Here is a 21,865-nt window from a genome sequence, read left to right on the forward strand (position 1 = left end):
TCCCAATGTCCCAGTGTCCCAGTGTCCCAGTGTCCCAATGTCCCAATGTCCCAGTGTCCCAATATCCCAGTGTCCCAATGTCCCAATATCCCAATGTCCCAGTGTCCCAATGTCCCAATGTCCCAATATCCCAGTGTCCCAATGTCCCAATGTCCCAATGTCCCAGTGTCCCAATGTCCCAATGTCCCAATATCCCAGTGTCCCAATGTCCCAATGTCCCAGTGTCCCAATGTCCCAGTGTCCCAATATCCCAATATCCCAATGTCCCAATATCCCAGTCTCCCAATGTCCCAATGTCCCAGTGTCCCAATGTCCCATTGTCCCAGTGTCCCAAATCCCCGCGATGTCCCACCAGGAACTTGGCATCGTCGTTGATGAACTCCCCATAATGCAGCCCCCGCACATCCCCAAATTCTGATATCCTAATATCCCCCATATCCCAACATCCCAAATTCCAATATCCCAATATCCCCAATATCCCAATATCCCAAAATCCCAATATCCCAAAATCCCCACAATGTCGCACCAGAAACTTGGCAGCATTGTTGATGAACTCCCCGTAGTGCAGCCCCCAGAAATTCCAAAATCCCAATATCCCAATCCCATTCCCACATATCCTTATTTCCCAATGTCCCAATGTCCCGACATCCCAATATCCCGACATCCCAACATCCCAACATCCCAAAACCTCCGCAATGCGATGTCGCACCAGGAACTTGGAGGCGTCGTTGATGAACTCCCCGTAGTGCAGCCCCCACAAATCCCAATATCCCAATATCCCAACGTCCCAACATCCCAACGTCCCAACATCCCAAAATCCCAATGTCCCGACATCCCAACATCCCAGTATCCCAAAATCCCCGCGATGCGCTGTCGCACCAGGAACTTGGCGGCGTCGTTGACGAACTCGCCGTAGTGCAGCCCCCGCTCCTCCCGCAGGTGATTCCCGAACATTTCCCGGAGCCCCTCGCAGCCCAGGCTGGGCCCGCACATCCTCAGCGCGAACTTGCACGCCTGGAAAACCGGGAATGCCGGGAATTGGGCACGGGGGATCCCCAAATCTCCCACCCTGAACCCCCGGGAAGCCCCACCCACCTTGACCACGTCGGGCTGGGGGTCCTGCAGGTGCAGCAGCAGCGTCACGAGCCCGTTGAGGATCTGCTCCGAGAAAACCTCGGAGTCGGCGCGGCTGAAGCGGGACAGGTTCCCGAAGAGGAGGATGGAGGAGTGCCGCAGCTCCGCGTGCTCCTGGGAAAACGGGGAAAAACGGGAATCACGGGGGGAAAATCCCAGAGGTCCCGTCCTGGGAACCCCAAATCCCCATCCTCTGATCCCAAAATCCCACCCTGGGATCCCACCATTCCCAATCCTGGCAATCCCACCATTCCCACCCTGGGATCCCAAAATCCCCATCCCGTTTTTCCCACCATCCCAATCCTGTTGTCCCCCAAGCCTGGGGCCAATCCCAGTGAGAAAATCCCAATGGGCCGATCCCAATGGGAAAATCCTGATGGAAAAATCCCAATGGGACAATTCCAACAGGACAATTGCAGTGGGACAATTCCAATGGGAAAAAACCCAATGGGAAAATCCCAACGGGACAATCCAGATGTAAAAATCCCAACGGGACAATTCCAATGGGAAAAACCCCACGGGAAAATTCCAATGGGAAAATCCCAATGGGACAATTCCAAAGGGAAAATCTTGATGGGAAAATCCCAATTGGACAATTCCAATTGGAAAATTCCAATGGGAAAATCCCAGTGGGACAATGCCAGTGGGACATCCCCAATGGAACAATCCCAGTGGGAAAATCCCAATGGGAAAATTCTAGTGGGAAAATCATGATGGGACAATTCCAGATGGAAAAATCCTAATGCGACAATTCCAATGGGACAATTCCAGATGGAAAAATCCCAACGGGACAATTCCAATGGGAAAAACCCCATGGGAAAATTCCAAAGGGAAAATCTTGATGGGAAAATCCCAATGGGAAAATCCCAGTCGGACAATCCCAATGGAACAATCCTAGTGGGAAAATCCCAATGGGACAAATCCAATGGGGAAAACCCAATGGGAAAATCCCAGTGGGCCAATTGCAATGGGAAAATCCCAATGGGAAAATCCCAGTGGGACAAATCCAATGGGGAAAACCTGGCGGGAAATCCCAATGGGAAAATCCCAATGGGCCAATCCCAGTGGGACCCTGAGCCCAGCACAGGATCAGGGACGAACGTCCAGGAGAAATCCCAGCCCGAGGGAGAAATACATCTGGGCTGGGGAATCGCCACGGGATGGCCCCAAGGCCATTCCCAGCGCCGGGAACGGCGGGCGGGACGGCTCCTCACGCTGTCGAAGAAGGGCCGGATGCGGATGGCGACGCGCAGCACCGTGGAGTGCACGTCCCGCTCCTCCAGGTGATCCAGGATCCTGGAGAGGCTGGACATGGCCTCCAGCGCCAGCAGGTTGTTGGGGTCGTCCTTGTCGTCCAGGCCGTTCACCATGGAGGCCAGCAGCTGCGAGCCGTGCCGCCGGATCTGCCGGGAAAACCGGGCTCGCAGCCGGGAAAACCGGGATCGGAGTGGGAAAACCGGGATCGCAGTGGGAAACCCGGGATCGGAGTGGGAAACCCGGGATCGCAGTGGGAAACCTGGGATCGCAGCCGAGAAAACTGGGATCGGAGTGGGAAAACCGGGATCGCAGTGGGAAAACCGGGATCGCAGTGGGAAACCCGGGATCGGAGTGGGAAAACCGGGATTGGAGTGGGAAACCCGGGATCGGAGTGGGAAAACCGGGATTGCAGTGGGAAAACCAGGATCGGAGTGGGAAAACCGGGATTGGAGTGGGAAACCCGGGATCGGAGTGGGAAAACCGGGATCGCAGTGGGAAAACCGGGATCGGAGTGGGAAAACCGGGATTGGAGTGGGAAACCCGGGATCGGAGTGGGAAAACCGGGATTGCAGTGGGAAACCTGGGATCGCAGCCGAGAAAACTGGGATCGGAGTGGGAAAACCGGGATCGCAGTGGGAAACCCGGGATCGCAGTGGGAAAACCGGGATTGGAGTGGAAAACCCGGGATCGGAGTGGGAAACCCGGGATCGGAGTGGGAAAACCGGGATCGCAGTGGGAAAACCGGGATCGCAGTGGGAAAACCGCGATTGCAGTGGGAAACCCGGGATTGCAGTGGGAAAACCGGGATCGGAGTGGGAAACCCGGGATTGGAGTGGGAAACCCGGGATCGCAGTGGGAAACCCAGGATCGGAGTGGGAAAACCGGGATCAGAGTGGGAAACCCGGGATCGGAGTGGGAAACCCGGGATCGCAGTGGGAAACCCGGGATCGGAGTGGGAAAACCGGGATCGGAGTGGGAAACCCGGGATTGCAGTGGGAAACCCGGGATCGCAGTGGGAAACCCGGGATCGCAGTGGGAAACCCGGGATCGCAGTGGGAAAACCGGGATTGGAGTGGGAAACCCGGGATTGCAGTGGGAAACCCAGGATCGGAGTGGGAAACCCGGGATCGCAGTGGGAAAACCGGGATCGGAGTGGAAAACCCGGGATCGGAGTGGGAAACCCGGGATCGGAGTGGGAAACCCGGGATCGGAGTGGAAAACCCGGGATCGGAGTGGGAAAACCGGGATCAGAGTGGGAAACCCGGGATCGGAGTGGGAAACCCGGGATCGGAGTGGGAAACCCGGGATACGGAGCCCTGGGAGGGAGCTGGGGGGGAATGTCCTGGAGAAAATGGGGATTGAGGGGATCCAGGGGGATCCAGGGCAGGATCTGCTCCCAGGGAAAAAGGGATGGGGAAAGAGGGAATGGGCTCAAATTGGGATTTTTGGGAATATTGCCCTGGGATTTTGGGGCAAACAGGGGTTTGGTGGGATGGAAATCAGGGAATTCCCAGGAGAGGCTGAGGGAGCTGTTGGGGCACATCCCAGAGAAAAGTGGGATGGAAGGGATCCGGGGGAGTTTGGGAACTGCCCTGAGGGAAAAAGGGCTGGGGAAAGAGGGAATGGGCTCAAGTTGGGATTTTTGGGAATATTCCCCTGGGATTTGGGCAAACAGGGATTTGGTGGGTTGATGGTTGGGATGGGAATGGGGGAGTTCCCAGTAGGGGCTGAGGGAGCTGTTGGGGCTCATCCCAGAGAAAAGTGGGATGGAAGGGATCCAGGGGGATCCACGGTGGGATCTGCTCCCATGGAATGGGACAGGATCCAAGGAATGACCTCAGGTTGGGATTTGCGGGAATATTCCCCACGAATTTGGTGGAATTCTGGGATTTGGGGCTTTGGGAAGCAGGGAGTGAACTGAGACCGAGGATTCCCATGAGAAGCTGGGAAAAGGGGCCGATCCCAGCTGGAAATTCCTGCAGCTCCTGGAAATGTTCCTGGGGGTCCCTGGAAAACGGGGCCAGGGAACGGCTCCAACACTTCCCAGGATTCCCGGGAATGGCTCCATAAAATCGGGATTTTGTGGATTCGGGGCCTCCCGGTGCATCCCAATCCCTGGAGCTCCCACAAAACCTCACCCCAATGTTTTGGAGGGAATTCCTTCCCCTGTGGAAGCGGGAATCCACTCCCAATCTCCCTCCAAATCCCAAATTCCCGGAGCTGCTCCCATCCCACCTGTTCCGGGGAGCCCGAGGCGACGTTGCCGAGCCCGCGCAGCGCCAGGACGCGCACCAGGAGGCAGGAGTCCTTCTCCAGGGCCGTCAGCGCGTCCACGATGGGCTCCAGCAGCACCAGGTCGTTCACCACGTTGTGGTTGAGCAGCTGGAGAAGGGAAAAAACCTCGGGATACGGCGGGAAAATCCCCCCGGATCCATGAGGGGGGAGATGGAATTCCCGGGAGGAGCCGCTCTGGGATAATCCAGGGAAAACTCAGCTGGGGTGGGACCTGGGGGGTCTGGAATAGTTTTGGTGCAGGATTGGGGAAATTTGGGAAGTTTTGGCTCCAAAGAGCAACTCTGGGTCAGGAGATTCCTCTCATCCTGAGGATCTGCTGGAATTTTCTTCTCCTTCCCCTCAGCTCCGGCTGGAATTTGAAACCCTCAGAGATCCGAGCATGGTGTGGATTCTGGGATGGCGTCCAGGAGGAGCTGGGAATTTGGGATGGGATTTGGATGGATGGAGGAATGGATGGATGGATGGATCCCTGGGATGGATGATGGATCCATGGATAGATCCATGGATGGATGGATGAATCCATGGAACCATGAATGGATGGATGGATCCACGGATAAATCCATGGATGATGGATGGATGGATGGATGGATGGATGGATGGATGGATGGATGGATGGATGGATGGACGATGGATCCATGGATAGATCCATGGATGGATGGATGGATCCATGGATAAATCCATGGATGAATCCATAGGTGGATGGATGGATGGATGGATGGATGGATGGATGGATGGATGGATGGATGGATGGATGGATCCATGAATAGATCCATGGATAGATCCATGGATGGATAGATGGACACATCCGTGGATGGATAAATACATGGATGAATCCATGGATGGATCCATGAACAGATCCATGGATGGATCCATTGATGGATGGATGAATCCATGGAACCATGAATGGATGGATGGATCCATGGATAAATGGATGGATGATGGATGGATGGATGCATGATGGATCCATGGATGGATCCGTGGCTCCACGGAGTGCAGCCCATCCGGACACTCCCGGGTTCCTCGCTCACCTCGGCCAGGAAGGCGCTGCTGGTCACCCTCTGGCATTCCAAGGCGCTCCCCAGCACCGGGATGAGGCTCCGGACGATGGGCGGCAGCCGGGGCCCGCAGAGCCGAGCCATCGCCCTGGGGGAACACCAATCCCAGGAATCCTGGGAATCCTGGGAATCCTGGGAATCCTGGGAATCCTGGGAATCCCAGGAATCCCCGTCCCCAGGCAGGACCGCACCCAGCACGGAAAACCGGGATTGACCCACAGGGAACGATCTGGAACATCCCGGACACCCCATCCGGGTTTTCTTTGGGATGAGCTCCCCAAAAGTTGGATAATCCCAATCCCAGTTATTCCCAAATATTTTGGGATTTTTTTTCCCATAATTCCCAAATGATGGGATGAGATGCACCAGGATAATCCAGGAATCCCAGGGATTCAGCAGGAAAAGGGAGGAGTTGTCTACGGGGACCTTTGGGAAACACGGGATGGGTGGGAAATTGTGGGATCGGAGACTCTGGGAATTCTGCGCTGGGATTGGAGACACCGGGAATTCCACACTGGGATCAGAGACACTGGGAATTCCACACTGGGATTGGAGACTCTGGGAATTCCACACTGGGATTGGAGACTCTGGTAATTTCATTTTGGGATCAGAGACACTGGGAATTCCATACTGGGAAGGAGGACGCTAGGAATTCCATACTGGGATTGGAGACACCGGGAATCCCATTTGATGGGTGACACTGGGAATTCCATACTGGGATGTGAGATACTGGGAATCGCATTTTGGAATGGGTGACACTGGGAATCCCATTTTGGGATCAGAGACACTGGGAATGCCATAGTGGGATCAATGACATGGGGAATCCCATTTTGAGATGGGTGACACTGGGAATTCCATACTGGGGTTGGAGACACCAGGAGTCCCATTTTGGGATCAGAGACACTGGGAATCCCATTTTGGGATGGGTGACACTGGGAATTCCATACTGGGATTGGAGACACTGGGAATTCCATTTTGGGATAAGTGACACCAGGAATCCCATTTTGGGATTGGAGACACTGAGAATCCTGTTTTGGGATCAGAGACACTGGGAATTCCATACTGGGGTTGGAGACACTGAGAATCCTGCTTTGGGATCAGACACACTGGGAATTCCATACTGGGATTGGAGACACTGGGAATCCCATTTTGGGATAAGTGACACCAGGAATCCCATTTTGGGATGGGTGACACTGGGAATCCCATTTTGGGATCAGACACACTGGGAATTCCATACTGGGGTCGGAGACACTGGGAATCCCATTTTGGGATCAGAGACACCAGCAATCCCATTTTGGGATGGGTGACACCAGGAATTCCATACTGGGATTGGAGACATCAGGAATTCCACAGCAGGACCAACTTCCATCTCCAGCCGCCCCCACCCCTCCACACTCCCGGGTGCAAAGTGATCCCACCCCACCCCAAACCCCCGGAATTCCCTGGGAACGAATCTCCCCCAGGATTCCCCACCTGGCCAGGAGGGCGATTCCGTCGTGGTGCCGCTCGGGAATTTCCATCAGCTCCCAGCCCCCGGCGCTCCCCACGTCCTGCACGACGTCGTCGCTCCCGGCGCGCGCCAGCATCGCCCGCAGCGTCTGCACCGCACAGCTGGGAAATCGGGATTGGGATTGAGTTTGGGAGTTTGGGATTGGGCGGGATCTGGGGCTGGATTTGGGATCGGGTTCAAGACTGGGTCTGGAATTGGATCAGGGCTTATATTCGGATTCAGTTTGGGATTGGGTTTGGGATTCAATCTGGGGTTGGATTTGGGATTTGACATGGAGTCAGGATTGGATTTGGGATTGTGATTAGATTTGGGATTGGATCTGGGATTGGATTTGGGGTTGAGATTGGATTCAGGATCGGATTTGGAATTGTGATTAGATTTGGGATTGGATCTGGGATTGGATTTGCGATTGGGTTCAAGATTGGATGTGGATTGGATTCAGATTCAGTTTGGGATTGGATTGGGATTGGGATTAGATTCAGGATTGGATTTGGGTTTGGTATTGGATTTGGTATTGGATCTGGGGTTGGATCTGGAATTGGATTTGGGACTGGATATTGGATTAGGGATTGGGATTGGATTCAGGATTGGATTTGGGTTTGCGATTGGATCTGGGATTGGATTCAGATTCAGTTTGGGATTGGGTTTGGAATTGGATTTGGGATTGGATGTGGAATTGGATCTGGGATTGGATTCAGATTCAGTTTGGGATTGGGTCTGGGATTGGATTTGGGATTGGATTTGGATTGAGGATTGGATTTGGGTTTGCGGTTGGGTTTGTGATTGGATTTGGGATTGGATCTGGGGATGGATTTGGGATTGGATTCAGGATTGGATTTGGGATGGGTCTGGGGCTGGATTTGGGATTGGATTTTGATTGGATTTGGGACTGGATACAGGACTGGATTTTGGATTGGGATTGGGTTTGGGATTGGATTTTGATTGGGCTTGTGACTGGATTTGGGATTGAGTTTGAGATTGGATTTAGGACTGGATTCAGGATTGGATCTGGGGTGGATTTGGGACTGGATCTGGAATTGGATCTGAAATTGGATTCTGACTGGATCTGGGATTGGGTTTGGGATTGGATTTGGTATTGGATTTGGACTTGGATTTAGGATTAGATTTGGAATTGGATCTAGGATTGGATTCAGACTGGATTTGGGATTGGATTTGGGGTTGGATTTGGGATTGGATTTGGGTTTGGAATTGGATTTAGGATTGGATTTGTGATTGGATTTGGGATTGGGTTTGCAACTGGGTTTGGGATTGGATCTGGAATTGGATTCTGACTGAGTTTAGGACTGGATTCAGGTTTGGGTTTGGGATTGGATTCAGAACTGGATTTGGGATTGGATTTGGGACTGGATTTGGGATTGGATTCAGGACTGGCTCTGGCTCCATCCAGGACATCCCAAGGGAATCCCATGCCTGGGGAATGCTGGAGCTGGAGCCATCCCAGCGCACCGGGAACCGGATCCAAGACAAAAAAAAACGGGAAGGGAAAAACTCCGGAGCTACTTGAGGGAAATATTTTTTCACGGAACGAAGGATTTATAGGGCTGGGACTGTTCTGCCGCCGAGCAACATCTGGAACAGATCCGTTATCCCGTCAAAACACCGGCAAGGGGAGCCAGGGATAAATCCCGGCTGTCGGAACGGGGATCCCACACACGAAGGGAATCCGGGATTCGGGATTGCCCCATCGGGATTTGTCCCGTTCCCCCGGGATTGGTGGGGGGAGTGGGAGAACCCCAAGGATTCCAGGGCCGCCTCCGGAATGCTGGAAATTTGGGAATAACGATGGAAAACGGATCCCAAATATGGGGATCGCCCTGGGAAACATTCCCTGGCATCTGGAGCATCCTTGGATTCAAGGTTGGATGGGATGGGATCATCCCAGAGGTTTTCCAACCCCGACCATTCCGTGACTCCAAAGGATCCAGGAAAACCCAAGGAAGACGCCCAAGGATGATTCCTGATGGAAAATCCGGGAGTTTTCCCAAAAAATCTCCCAGAGGAGGTGGAAAGATGCTGGTGGAGCTTTCCCTGTTTTGGATGGCCCAGGGAAAAGCGGGACAAGGAATGGGAATGGGAAAATTCCAGGGGAAAAAAAATCCTAGAGTGGTGGAGAGGCCTCGGAGCCTCTGGGATTAATTAAGGACTAATTAAGGAAAGCTTGGGTTCTGTCGGGTTTGGGAAATCCTGGAATGTGGGAATGGGGTGGGAAGGGAGGGGATTTAAGGATGGTCCCATTCCCGTGGGGCAGTTCCAGGGATGCCCATGGAAATCTGGGCTGGTTTGGGATGGAGGGAATTTTGGGATCAGCCCATTCCCAGTTTTTCCATGGGACAATTCCAGGGATGGGGCAGCCCCAATTTCCCTGGAATTCACTCCCCAACTCCTCCTTCTTTTGGGGAATCTGCTCCAACATCCCATCCCATCCCATCCCATCCCATCCCATCCCATCCCATCCCATCCCATCCCATCCCATCCCATCCCATCCCATCCCATTATTCCATTATCCCGTCCCATGAATCCATAAATCCCACAAATCCCATGCCATGGATCCCATTCCACCCCATTTCATTATCCCATAAATCCTATAAACCCCACCCCGTTACCCCATTATACCATCCCGTAAAAATATCAATTCCATTATCCCACCCGTCCCATCTCATAATTCACATAATTCACATCAATCCTATCAATCCCATAAATCCCATCCCATAAATCCCATTATCCCATCAATCCCACAAACCCCATCACCCAGTCCCGTTTTTCCCCCAAACCCCTTTTTCCCATGGAATTTCTCCTGGAATTTTCCATGGAATTCCCACCTTTTCCCACAGAATTCCCACGTTTCCCCATGGAATTCCCACAAAATTCCCACCTTTTCCCCCATGGAATTCCCACCTTTCTCCACCTTTCCCCATAGAATTCCCACCCTTTCCCCAGGGAATCCCCAGAGAATCCCCAATTTTCCCACAAAACTCCCACCCTTTCCCCAGGGAATTCCCACTTTTCCCTATGGAATTCCCACAAGATTCCCACTTTTCCCCACAGAATTCCCAAACTTTTTCCCAGGGAATTCCCCCTTTTCCCCATAGAATTCCCACTTTTCCCCAAGGAATTTCCTCTTTTCCTCACAAAATTTCCCCTTTTCTCCACAAGATCCGCCCTTTTCCCCACTTTTCCCTAGGGAATTCCTCCTTTTCCCTACAAAATCCCCAATTTTTCCTACAAAATCCCCATTTTTCTCATGGAACTCCCACTTTTCCCCACTTTGCCCCCCTTTTAGCAATGGAATTCCCAATTTTCCCCCATTTCCCCCATAGAATCCTCCTTTTTCCCCACTTTTCCCCAGGGAATCCCCACTTTTCCCCAGCAAATCCCCACTTTTCCCCACTTTTTCCTCACTTTTCCCCAGGGAATTGCCACTTTCCCCCCCTTTTCCCCATAAAATTCCCCCTTTCCCCCATTTCCCCCCCTTTTCCCCATAGAATTCCCCCTTTTCCCCAGGGAATTCCCACTTTTCCCCAGGGAATTCCCACTTTTCCCCTGCTTTTCCCCATTTCCCCACCTGCAGGGCCGGGGGCAGCCCCAGGAATTCCCACTTTTCCCCACAAAATCCATACTTTTTCCTATAGAAATCCCCACTTTCCCTCAGTGAATTCCCACCTTCCCCCACAGAATCCTCCATAGAATTCCCACCCTTTCCCCACTTTTCCTCATGAAATTCCCCCCTTTTCCCCACTTTTGCCGATAGAATCCTCACTTTTCCCCACAGAATTCCCACTTTGTCCCCACTTTTCCCCACTTTTTCCCCATTTCGCACCTGCAGGGCTGCAGGCCGGCCCTGTCCCGGCCCTGCAGGGCCCGCGGCAGCCGCACCCTCAGGGAATCCCCACTTTTCCCCTCTTTTCCCCACAGAATCCCCACTTTTCCCCCCTTTCCTCCAGGGAATTCCCATTTTTTCTCCCTTTTCCCCTCAAAACCCCCCACTTTTCCTCAGGGAATTCCACCTTTTCCCGTACTTTCCTCCACAAAACTCCCACTTTTCCCCATAGAATTCCCACAAAATCCTCACTTTTCCCGACAGAATTCCCATTTTTCACCATTTCCCCCATTTTGCACCTGCAGGGCTGCAGGCCGGCCTTGTCCTGTCCCTGCAGGGCCTGGGGCAGCCGCACCCTGAGGGAATCCTCACTCTTCCCCACAGAATTCCCATTTTCCCCCATTTTTCCCCATTTTTTTCCCCATTCCGCACCTGCAGGGCTGCAGGCCGGCCCTGTCCCAGCCCTGCAGGGCCCGCGGCAGCCGCACCCTCACGGAATCCCCACTTTTCCCCTCATTAATTCCATTTTTTTCCCCACTTTTCCCCTGATAACCCCCCTGCATGGCTCTGGGCAGCCGCACGCCCAGGGCGCAGCTGAGGCGCAGCAGCAGCGCCGGGAAGAGCACCGGGAATCCCCCCTGCTCCCTCACAAAATTCTCACTTTTCCTCACAAAATCCCCGCTTTTCCCCACAAAATGCCCACTTGTCCCCATGGAATCCCCACTTTTTCCTCACTTTTTCCCATAGAATCCCCACTTTTCTCCATCGAATCCCCACTTTTTCCCCACTTTCCCTCAGGGAATTCCTGCCTTTCCCCACAGAAGCCTCCATAGAATTCCCACCCTTTCCCCACTTTTCCCCACAGAATTCTCACCTTTCCCCATGGAATCCCTACTGAATTCCCCACTTTTCCCCACAGAATTCCATTCCCCCCCCCCCCCCCCCCCACTTTCCCCCTCATTAATTCCCATTTTTTCGCACCTGCTGGGCTGCAGGCCGGCCTTGTCCTGTGCCTGCAGGGCCTGGGGCAGCCGCACCCTCAGGGAATCCCCACTTTTCCCCACAGAGTTTTCATTTTTTCCCCATTTCTCCTCATTTTCCTCCCATTTCGCACCTGCAGGGCTGCAGGCCGGCCCTGTCCCGGCCCTGCAGGGCCCACGGCAGCCGCACTCCTAGGGAATCCCCACTTTTCCCCACAGAATTCCCATTTTTTTTCTCCACTTTTCCCCCATTTCTCCCCATTTCCCCCCCATTCCGCCCCTGCAGGGCTGAAGGCCGGCCCTGTCCCGGCCCTGCAGGGCCCGCGGCAGCCGCACCCTCAGGGAATCCCCACTTTTCCCCACAGAATTCCCATTTTTTTCCCCATTTTACCCCATTTTCCCCCCATTTCGCACCTGCAGGGCTGAAGGCCGGCCCTGTCCTGTCCCTGCAGGGCCCGCGGCAGCCGCACCCTCAGGGAATCCCCACTTTTTCCCCACAGAATTCCCATTTTTTTCCCCATTTCTCCCCATTTTCCCCCCATTCCGCACCTGCAGGGCTGCAGGCCGGCCCTGTCCCGGCCCTGCAGGGCCCGCGGCAGCCGCACTCTTAGGGAATCCCCAGTTTTCCCCCACAGAATCGCCACTTTTCCCCACAGAATCGCCACTTTTCCCCACAGAATTCCGTTTTTTTCCCCACTTTCCCCCCATTCCGCACCTGCAGGGCTGCAGGCCGGCCCTGTCCCGGCCCTGCAGGGCCCGCGGCAGCCGCACGCCCAGGGCGCAGCCGAGGCGCAGCAGCAGCGCCGGGAAGAGCGCCGGGAATCGCTCCAGCACGGCGGCCGCCGCCTCCGGCACAGACATGAGCTCATCCAGGGCCAGCGTGGCCTGCCGGGGAAAGCGGGAACCCGCGGGACGTGAGCGGCGGAAAAACTCCGGGAAAACGGGATTGATGTCCCGTCACCCCGCCGGGTTAACCCCTCACGGAGAGACCCAGCAGTGGGGGGTTTTCTGCCACGGATTTGGGGATTTTTTCCATGGATTTGGGGCTTTCCCCCATGGATTTGGGGCTTTCAGAGCAGATCCAAAGGGTTCACTCAGGATTGCTCCTAGAAATAAAAGCGGGAACCCGCGCGACGTGAGCGGCGGAAAAACTCCGGGAAAACGGGACCGGTGTCCCGTCACCCCGCCGGGTTAACCCCTCACGGAGAGACCGAGCAGTGGGGGTTTCCTCCCACGGATTTGGGGTTTTCCCCCACGGATTTGGGGTTTTCTCCCATGGATTTGGGGCTTTTCCTGAGGGAATTCCCATGGATTTGGGTTTTCTCCCATGGATTTGGGGCTTTTCTGAGGAATTCCCGTGGATTTGGGTTTTTTTCCCCATGGATTTGGGCTTTTCCTGAGGGAATTCCCGTGGATTTGGGTTTTTTTCCCCATGATTGGGTCATTTTGGGGTTTCCACTGGATCTTGGGTTTTGGGTTCTCCCATGGATTTTGGGTTTTTCCTTGCAGAATTCCCATGGATTTGAGTTTCTGGTGTATTCCCATGATTGGATTGAGTTTTCCCTGATTGGAACTTTCGTGTGGATTTGGGGTATTCTCTCATGGGTTTGGGGTTTTCCTGAGGGAATTCTCCCATGGATTTGGGGTTTTTCCAGATTCGATTTCTCCATGGATTTGGGCTTTTCCGAGGAATTCCCGTGGATTTGGGTTTTCTCCCATGGATTTGGGGCTTTTCCTGAGTGGAATTCCCGTGGATTTGGGTTTTTCTCCCATGGATTTGGGGCTTTTCCAGAGGAATTCCCGTGATTTGGGTTTTTTTCCCCATGGATTTGGGGCTTTTCCGATCGTGAGGTATTTCCCATGGATTGGGATTTTCCCTGAGGAATTCCGTGATTTGGGTTTTTTTCCCCATGGATTTGGGCTTTGATTTCCTGATGGGATTTCCCTGATGGATTTCTGAGGGATTCTCCGATGGATTGTTCCCATGGATTTGGGGCTTTTCCTGAGGAATTCCCGATGGATTTGGGTTTTTTTCCCCATGGATTTGGGGCTTTCTGAGGAATTCCATGGATTTGGGTTCATGATTTGGGCTTTCATGCTAGAATTCCCATGGATTTGGGGCTTTTCTGATTCTCCCATGGATTTGGGTTTTCTCCTAGATTTGGGGTTTTTCTCCTTGATTTGGAGTTTTGTCCACAGATTTGGGATTTCTGCTGAATTTCCACTGATTTGGGGTTTTTCCTGTTAGAATTCCTGTGGATTTAGTCTTTTCTCCCATGGATTTGGGGTTTTTTCCCACAGATTTGGGGTTTTCTCCCATGGATTTGGAGCTTTCTGTTGGAATTCGTGTGATTGGGTATTCTCTCATGGGTTTGGGTTTTCCCTGAGGGAATTCCCATGGATTTGGGGTTTTTCCAGAGGGAATTTCCCGTGGATTTGGGGTTTTCCCCATGGATTTGGGGCTTTTCCTGATGGAATTCCGTGGATTTGGGTTTTCATGATTTGGGGCTTTTCCTGATGGAATTCCCATGGATTTGGTTTTTCTCCCCTGGATTTGGGTTTTTTCTCATAGATTTGGGGTTTTCTTCCTTGGATTTGGAGTTTTGTCCCACAGATTTGATTCCTGATTGGGATTTTCCTGCTGGAATTCCACTGATTTGGGGTTTTTCCTGTTAGAATTCTGTGGATTTGGGTTTTCCCCCAGGGATTCCCAGATTGGTTTCTCCCATGGATTTGGGGTTTCTTCCCACTGGATTTGGGGCTTTCCTGCTGGAATTCCCACAGATTTGGGTTTTTGCTTCCCAGGATTTGGGGTTTTTCCTGAGCTTGGAAATTCCCATGGATTTGGGTTTTTTGGGAATTTTGGGGAATTTTTTGGAGCATTCCTTTTGAATTTTTTAGGAGCTTTTTGGAAAAATCCTTGGAGAATTTTTTCTTGGAAATTTTTGGGGAATTCCTTGGTATTTTTGGAGGAATTTTTTTCTTGGATTTTCCGTGGGAATTCCTTGAGAAATTTTGGGGGAGAATTCCTTGGAAATGTTTTGGGAGAATTTTGGGGGTATTTTTTGGGGAATTTCTTTTGGGAATTTTTTGGAGGGGATTTTTAGGAGGATTTTTTTCGGCCTTTTTGGGGGGATTCTTTTATTTTTGGGGGGATTTTTTGGAGATTTCAGGGGATTTTTTTTTCAATATTTCTGGGGATTTTTTGTTTTATTTTTGGGAGTTTTTTTGGGGATTTTTATTATTTTTGGGGGGATTTTTTGTGGATTTTTTGTGATTTTGGGGGGGACATTTAGGGGATCCTTTTATTTTGTGGGGCATTCCCCTCACGATTTTTGGGGAGTATTTTTGGGAATTCCCTGGGGATATTTTGGGGAGTTTTGGGGAGCTTTTGGGGAGTGTTTTAGGGATTTTTTTGGGGAGTTTTTTGGGGAATTTTTTGGGGAGTTTTTTGGGGAGTTTTTTGGGGAGTTTTTGGGGATGTTTTGGGGATTTTTGGGGGGATTTTTTTGGGATTTTTTGGGGAGTTTTGGGGAGGTTTTGGGGATGTTTTGGGGATTTTTTGGGGAGTTTTTGGGGAGTTTTTTGGGGAGTTTTTGGGGGAGTGTTTTGGGATTTTTTGGGAGTTTTTTGGGAGTTTTTTGGGGAGTTTTTTGGGGATTTTTTGGGGAATTTTTGGGGGAGTATTTTGGGGATTTTTTTGGGGAGTTTTTTGGGGAGATTTTGGGGAGTTTTTTGGGGGATTTTTTTGGGAGTTTTTTGGGGAATTTTTGGGGATTTTTTGGGGAGTGTTTTGGGGAGTTTTTTGGGGAGTTTTTGGGAGTTTTTTTGGGAATATTTTCTGGGGATTTTTTGGGGAGTTTTTTGGGGAGTGTTTTGTGGATTTTTTGGGGAGTTTTTTGGGCGTTTTTTGGGGAGTTTTTTGGGGTGTTTTTTGGGGGAGTTTTTTGGGGATTTTTTGGGGAGTGTTTTGGGGATTTTTTGGGGAGTTTTTTGGGGAGATTTTGGGGAGTTTTTTGGGGGATTTTTTGGGGAGTTTTTTGGGGGATTTTTTGGGGAGTATTTTGGGGATTTTTTTGAGGAGTTTTTTGGGGAGTTTTTGGAAGTTTTTGGGGAGTGTTTTGGGGAGTTTTTTGGGGATTTTTTTGGGGAGTTTTTTGGGAGTTTTTGGGGAGTTTTTTTGGGGGATTTTTTGGAGGATTTTTTGGGGAGTTTTTTGGGGGATTTTTTGGTGAGTTTTTGGGGATTTTTTGGGGGATTTTTTGGGGAGTTTTTTGGGGAGATTTTGGGGAGTGTTTTGGGGAGTTTTTTGGGGGATTTTTTTGGGGAGTTTTTTGGGGAGTGTTTTGGGGATTTTTTTGGGGGATTTTTGGGGATTTTTTTGGGGATTTTTTGGGGAGTTTTTTGGGGATTTTTTGGGGAGTGTTTTGGGGAGTTTTTTGGGGGATTTTTTGGGGAGTTTTTTGGGGATTTTTTGGGGAGTTTTTTGGGGAGTTTTTGGGGAGTTTTTTGGGGAGTTTTGGGGAGTTTTTTTGGAGAGTTTTTGGGGAGTTTTGGGGGATTTTTTGATTTTTTTGGGGGAGTTTTTGGGGAGTTTTGGGGAGTTTTTTGGGGGATTTTTTGGGGAGTTTTTTGGGGAGATTTTGGGGATTTTTTGGGGGAGTTTTTGGGGAGATTTTGGGGATTTTTTTGGGGAGTTTTTGGGGGATTTTTTTGATTTTTTTGGGGGAGTTTTTTGGGGAGTTTTTGGGGAGTTTTTTGGGGGATTTTTTTGGGGAGTTTTTTGGGAGTTTTTGGGAATTTTTGGGGATTTTTTTGGGTTAATTTTTTGGGGAATTTTGGGTGGAATTTTTGGGGAATTTTTGGGGAGTGTTTTGGGAGTTTTTGGGGAATTTTTTGGGAATTTTTGGGGGAATTTTTGGGGAGTTTTTGGGGATTTTTGGGGGGATTTTTTGGGGGGAGTTTTTTGGGGAGTGTTTGGGGAGTGTTTTGGGGATTTCTGTGGGAATTCCCTGGGGATATTTGGGAAATTTTGGGGAATTTTTTGGGAATTTTTTGGGGATTTTTTAGGGGATTTTTGGGAATTTTTGGGGGAATTTTTGGGGAGTTTTGGGGATTTTTTGGTGGGACTTTTGGGAATATTTTTGGGGTACTCACGGCGAGGGGCGGGGCGGTGGCCACGCGCTGGGCGGCGCCGGCGGGCAGGAGGGCTCTGCTCTCCTTGAAGGGAACCTCGCGGCTCAGCCGCTCCTGCAGCAGCTCCAGCACCCGCGGCGTCAGCGACGGCTCCGCGCCCAGCGCCCGCCACAGCCAGCGCGTGGGGCTGGGGGAAAAAACGGGAAATTCGGGGTGAAAATGGGCAAAAATGGGATTTTGGGGGGAAAAATGGGGATTTTGGGGATAAAATGGGATAAATGTGGGATAAAATGGGATTTCCTGGGAATTCTTGGGATAGAATACTGTGAATTAAGAAAATGGAAAAAATGGAATTCCTGGGCATTTAAAAAAGGGAATTTTGGGGGGTAAAATGGAATTTTTGGGATAAAGAAATGGATAATGGGATAAAATGGGAATTTTGGGGAATTTCTGGGATAAAAATGGGTTAAAATCAGTAAAAATGGGGATTGGATAAAAATGGGATATAAATGGGTTAAATAGGAATTTCTGGATAAAATGGGTGAATTGGATCTGAGGATAAAAATGGGATAAATGTGGGATAAAAATGGAATTCTGGGAATTTTGGGATAAAAATTGGAATATCCTGGGAATTCTTGGAATTCTTGGATAAAATGAATTGGAAAAGGAAAATGGGAATTGCTGGCATTAAAAGGGAATTTGGGGGGATAAAGAACTGGAATACACGGAGGATAAAATGAGAATTCTGGGATAAAATGAGAATTTTGGGCATAAAACAGAACTTGAGACTGGGGCTATGTGGGATCTGGGGCCGGATTTGGGACTGGGCATGGGTTTGGGTTGGGATTTGGGATTTGGGCTGGATTTGGGATTGGGATTTGGGATTGGGATTTGGATCTTTTGGGATTGGCTTGGATTGATTTGGGATTGGGAATTTGGGATTGGATGGCTGGATTTGGGCTTGGATTGGATAGATTTGGGATTGGATTGGATTGGATTTGAGATTGGAATGGACTTGGTCTGGGATTTGGGATTGGATTTGGGATTTGGGATGGATTGGATTGGGAATGGGATTGGGAATTTGGGATTGGGTTGGATTGGGATTGATTGGATATTGGGGCTGGAATTGGGATTTGATTTGGGATTGGATTTGGTTGGATTGGATTGGGGATTGGATTATGGGGATTGGGATTGGCTGAATTTGAGGATTGGGCTGGATTGGGATTGGGGCAGGTTTGGGTTGGGCTGTATTTGGGATTGGGTGTGATTGGATTTGGGGGGCTGGATTGGGATTTGAGCTGGGATTTGGATTGGGCTGAAATGTTGGGATTGGGCTGGATTCAGTATTTGAGCTGGATTTGGGACTGGGGCTGGGTTTGGGTTGGATTTGGGGCTGGATTTGGGTTGGGGCTGGATTTGAGACTGGGCTGAGTTTGGGTCGGGGCTGGGACTTGGGAAGGGTTTGGGACTTGGATCTGCATTGGGATTGGCACTGGATTGGGATCAGGCAGGATTGGGTCAGATTTGGATTGGAGCAGGATTCAGGATTGGGGCTGGATTGGGTGGATTGTTGGGATTGGATTTGGGATTCCGGCTGGAGTTTGGGATTGGATATTGGATTGGATTGGGGCTGGATTTGGATTGAGCTGATTTTGGGGATGGATTCAGAACCGGGTTTGTATATGGATTTGGGCTGGATTTGGGGTGCATTTGGGAGTTGTCTGATTTGGGGCTGGATCTGGATTTGGGGCTGGATCTGGGATTGGGCCTGGATTTGGGATTGGGGCTGGATTTGGGATTGGGCTGGATTGGGATATGGGCTGGATTTGGGATTGAGGAGATTGGATTTGGGGCTTGGATTGGGATTGGGGATTCGTGGATTTGGGATTCAGGATTTGGATTTGGGGCTGATTTGGGTGGATTGGGCTGGGATTAGATTTGGGGCCGGATTTGGGCTGGATTGGGATTTGGGATTGGGATGTGGGATCTGGGGCTGGATTGGATGGGCTTGTGATTCTGGGCTGATTGGGGATTTGGGGCTGGGATTGATTTGGGGTGGATTCAGGGCTGGATTGGGATTTGGGGATTGGGATCTAGGGCTGGATAAGGGCTGGATTTGGGCTGGATTTGGGGTAGGGGCCTGTTGGGGGATTCAGGGATTGGATTGGGATTGGGCTGGATTTAGGGCTGGATTGGCTGGATTGGAGACGTTGGCTGGTGACTGGATTGGTCGGGGGCTGGATTGGGTGATTGGGCTGGATACAGGGGATGTCAGGGCTGATTTGGGATTAGGCTGGATTTGGGACCGGAATGTTGAATTTGAGACTGGATTTGGTCGGTGTTGGATTTGGATTGGGGCTGGTTTGGTGTCAGCACTGGATTTAGGCTGGATTTATGCCCTGATTTAGGACGGGACAGGATTTAGGGCCACATCCATGACCAGCTCCCTGTTTGGGATCGGGGCCGGATTTGGATCGGATATTGGATTGGATTGGATTGGATGGGATTTGGGATGGATTTGGACAGATCTGTGTTGGATATTGGGATATTGGATTTGGATTTGGGGCTGGATTTGGGTCTGTGTTGGGATTTAGGGCTGCCATCTGGATCAGGTTTGTATTGGGGATTGGATATTGGATTTGGGACTGGATTTCGGATTTGGGCTGGATGTGGGATTGGTACCGGATTTAAGGCCGGGTTTAGGGCTGGATTTGGGATTTGGCCGGATTTAGGGCACGATTCGTTCTTTGGGACAGGATTTGGGGCCGTATCCAAGCCCAGCTCCCCATTTGGGATTGGGGCTGGATTTGGGATTGGATTTGGGATTTGGGCTGCATTTGGGATTGGGGCTGGATTTGGATTGGCAGATTTGGGATGGGGCTGGATTTGGGCTTGGGATTTGGGGTGTCAGGCTGGACTTTGGGGCTGGCTGGATTCTGGGATTTGGGATTTGGGGCTGCATTTGGGATTGGGTCTGTATTTGTGATTTAGAGCTCCCATTAGGGATTGGGGCTGGATTTGGGCTGGATTTGGGGTTTTGGGCTGGATTTGGGATTGGGATTTGGGATTTGGGCTGGATTTGGGATTTGTGATTTAGTGCAGTATCCATGCCCAGCTCCCCATTTGGGATCAGGGCTGGATTTGGGGCTGGATTTGGGGTTTTGGGCTGGACTTGGGGCACGATTCACGATGGGGCAGGATTTGGGGCCGTGCCCACGCCAGCTCCCACTTGGGCCGGGGATTTCCCCCTGGGGCCCCGTGCCGTACCCGTCGAAGGGCAGGGGGCTCCCCAGCAGGCAGCCCACCACGCTCTGCGGGTGCTGCAGCGCAGGAGCAGCACCGAGCTCTGCGCCGCCCGCTGCAGCTGCGGCTCCTGGTCCTCCCGCTCCTGCAGCAATTGCAGCCCGCGCATGCACAGCGCCGCCCAGCAGCTCCGGGACCTGCAGGGAATGGGAATGAAAGGTGGGAAATGGGAACACCGAGCTCTGCGCCGCCCGCTGCAGCTGCGGCTCCTCCTGATCCTCCCGTTCCTGCAGGAATTGCAGCCGCGCATGCAGCGCTGCCAGCAGCTCCGGGACCTGCAGGGAATGGGAATGAAAGGTGGGAAATGGGAACACCGAGCTCTGCGCCGCCTGCTGCAGCTGCAGCTCCTCCTGATCCTCCCACTCCTGCAGCAATTTGCAAACCGCAGCATGCAGCGCCGCCAGCAGCTCCGGGACCTGCGGGGAATGGGAATGAGGAGATGGGAAAGGAGGGAAAATGGGGAACAGCGAAACCTGCAGGAAAAATGGGAATGAGGAGCCGGGAAAGGTGGAAAGGAGCAACACTGAGCCCTGCGCCGCCCGCTGCAGCTGCAGCTCCTCCTGCTCATCCTGTTCCTGCTGCAGGAAATGCAGCCGCGCATGCAGCGCCGCCAGGCAGCTCGGGACCTGCGGAGGGAATTGGGAATGAGGAGCTGGGAAAGGAGGGGAAAATGGGATGAGATCATCCTGGGTGGGTTTGGGGTGGGAGCCTTGGGATCATCCCAGATGGGATCCTTGGGATCATCCCAGATGGGTTTGGGAATTGTTGAGTTTTCCAAGGGTTTTTTCCAAAGGCAGAAGTTCCAGGGTTTTGTGGTCCTGATCCCCTGGATGGGATCCTTGGGATCATCCCAGATGGGGATCCCTGGATAATCACAGCTGGGTTTGGGGAATGTTTGAGGTTTCCAAGGGTTTTCCAAAGGGAGGAATTCCAGGATTTTGGGGTCCTGATCCCCTGCATGGGATCCTTGGGATCATCCCAGATGGGTTTGGGAATTGTTGGGGTTTCCAAGGGTTTTTCCAAAGGGAGGAATTCCAGGATTTTGTGGTTCTGATCCCCTGGATGGGATCCTTGGGATCATCCCAGGTGGGATCCTTGGATAATCCTGATTGGGGAATTTTTGGGAGTTTTGGGATTTTCTGACCTTTTCCTGCAGGAGGGCTCCCCTCTCCCGGATGAGGAATTTGTGGAATTTTGGGACCGAATTTCAGGAATTTTGGGCAATTTTGGGCAATTTTCTGACCTTTTCCTGCAGGAGGGCTCCCCGCTCGCGGATGAGAGAATTTGGGGAATTTTGGGAGTAAATTTCAGGAATTTTGGGGCATGAATTTTTGGGATTTGGGACCTTTTCCTGCAA

At 51.6% G+C, this 21,865-nt stretch overlaps 1 protein-coding gene across 1 annotated transcript in view; it reads right to left on the reverse strand.

Moving 5' to 3' along the window:
• LOC134431039 (maestro heat-like repeat-containing protein family member 1) overlaps positions 1-11,147 on the reverse strand; it is a 28,401-nt gene extending 17,254 nt beyond the window's left edge. Inside the window, exons 1-7 of the mRNA XM_063179010.1 lie at positions 11,090-11,147; positions 7,215-7,352; positions 5,715-5,829; positions 4,627-4,773; positions 2,349-2,537; positions 1,096-1,248; positions 880-1,014 (exon numbers count right to left, since the gene is read on the reverse strand). Coding sequence (XP_063035080.1) covers positions 880-1,014; positions 1,096-1,248; positions 2,349-2,537; positions 4,627-4,773; positions 5,715-5,829; positions 7,215-7,327 — 852 coding nt within the window. The 5' untranslated portion in view covers positions 7,328-7,352; positions 11,090-11,147. The remainder of the gene's footprint in view (positions 1-879; positions 1,015-1,095; positions 1,249-2,348; positions 2,538-4,626; positions 4,774-5,714; positions 5,830-7,214; positions 7,353-11,089) is intronic.
• Positions 11,148-21,865: the final 10,718 nt, after the last annotated feature.

This window comes from Melospiza melodia, chromosome 1 (assembly GCF_035770615.1).
Source record: "Melospiza melodia melodia isolate bMelMel2 chromosome 1, bMelMel2.pri, whole genome shotgun sequence".
Lineage (NCBI taxonomy): Eukaryota > Metazoa > Chordata > Aves > Passeriformes > Passerellidae > Melospiza > Melospiza melodia.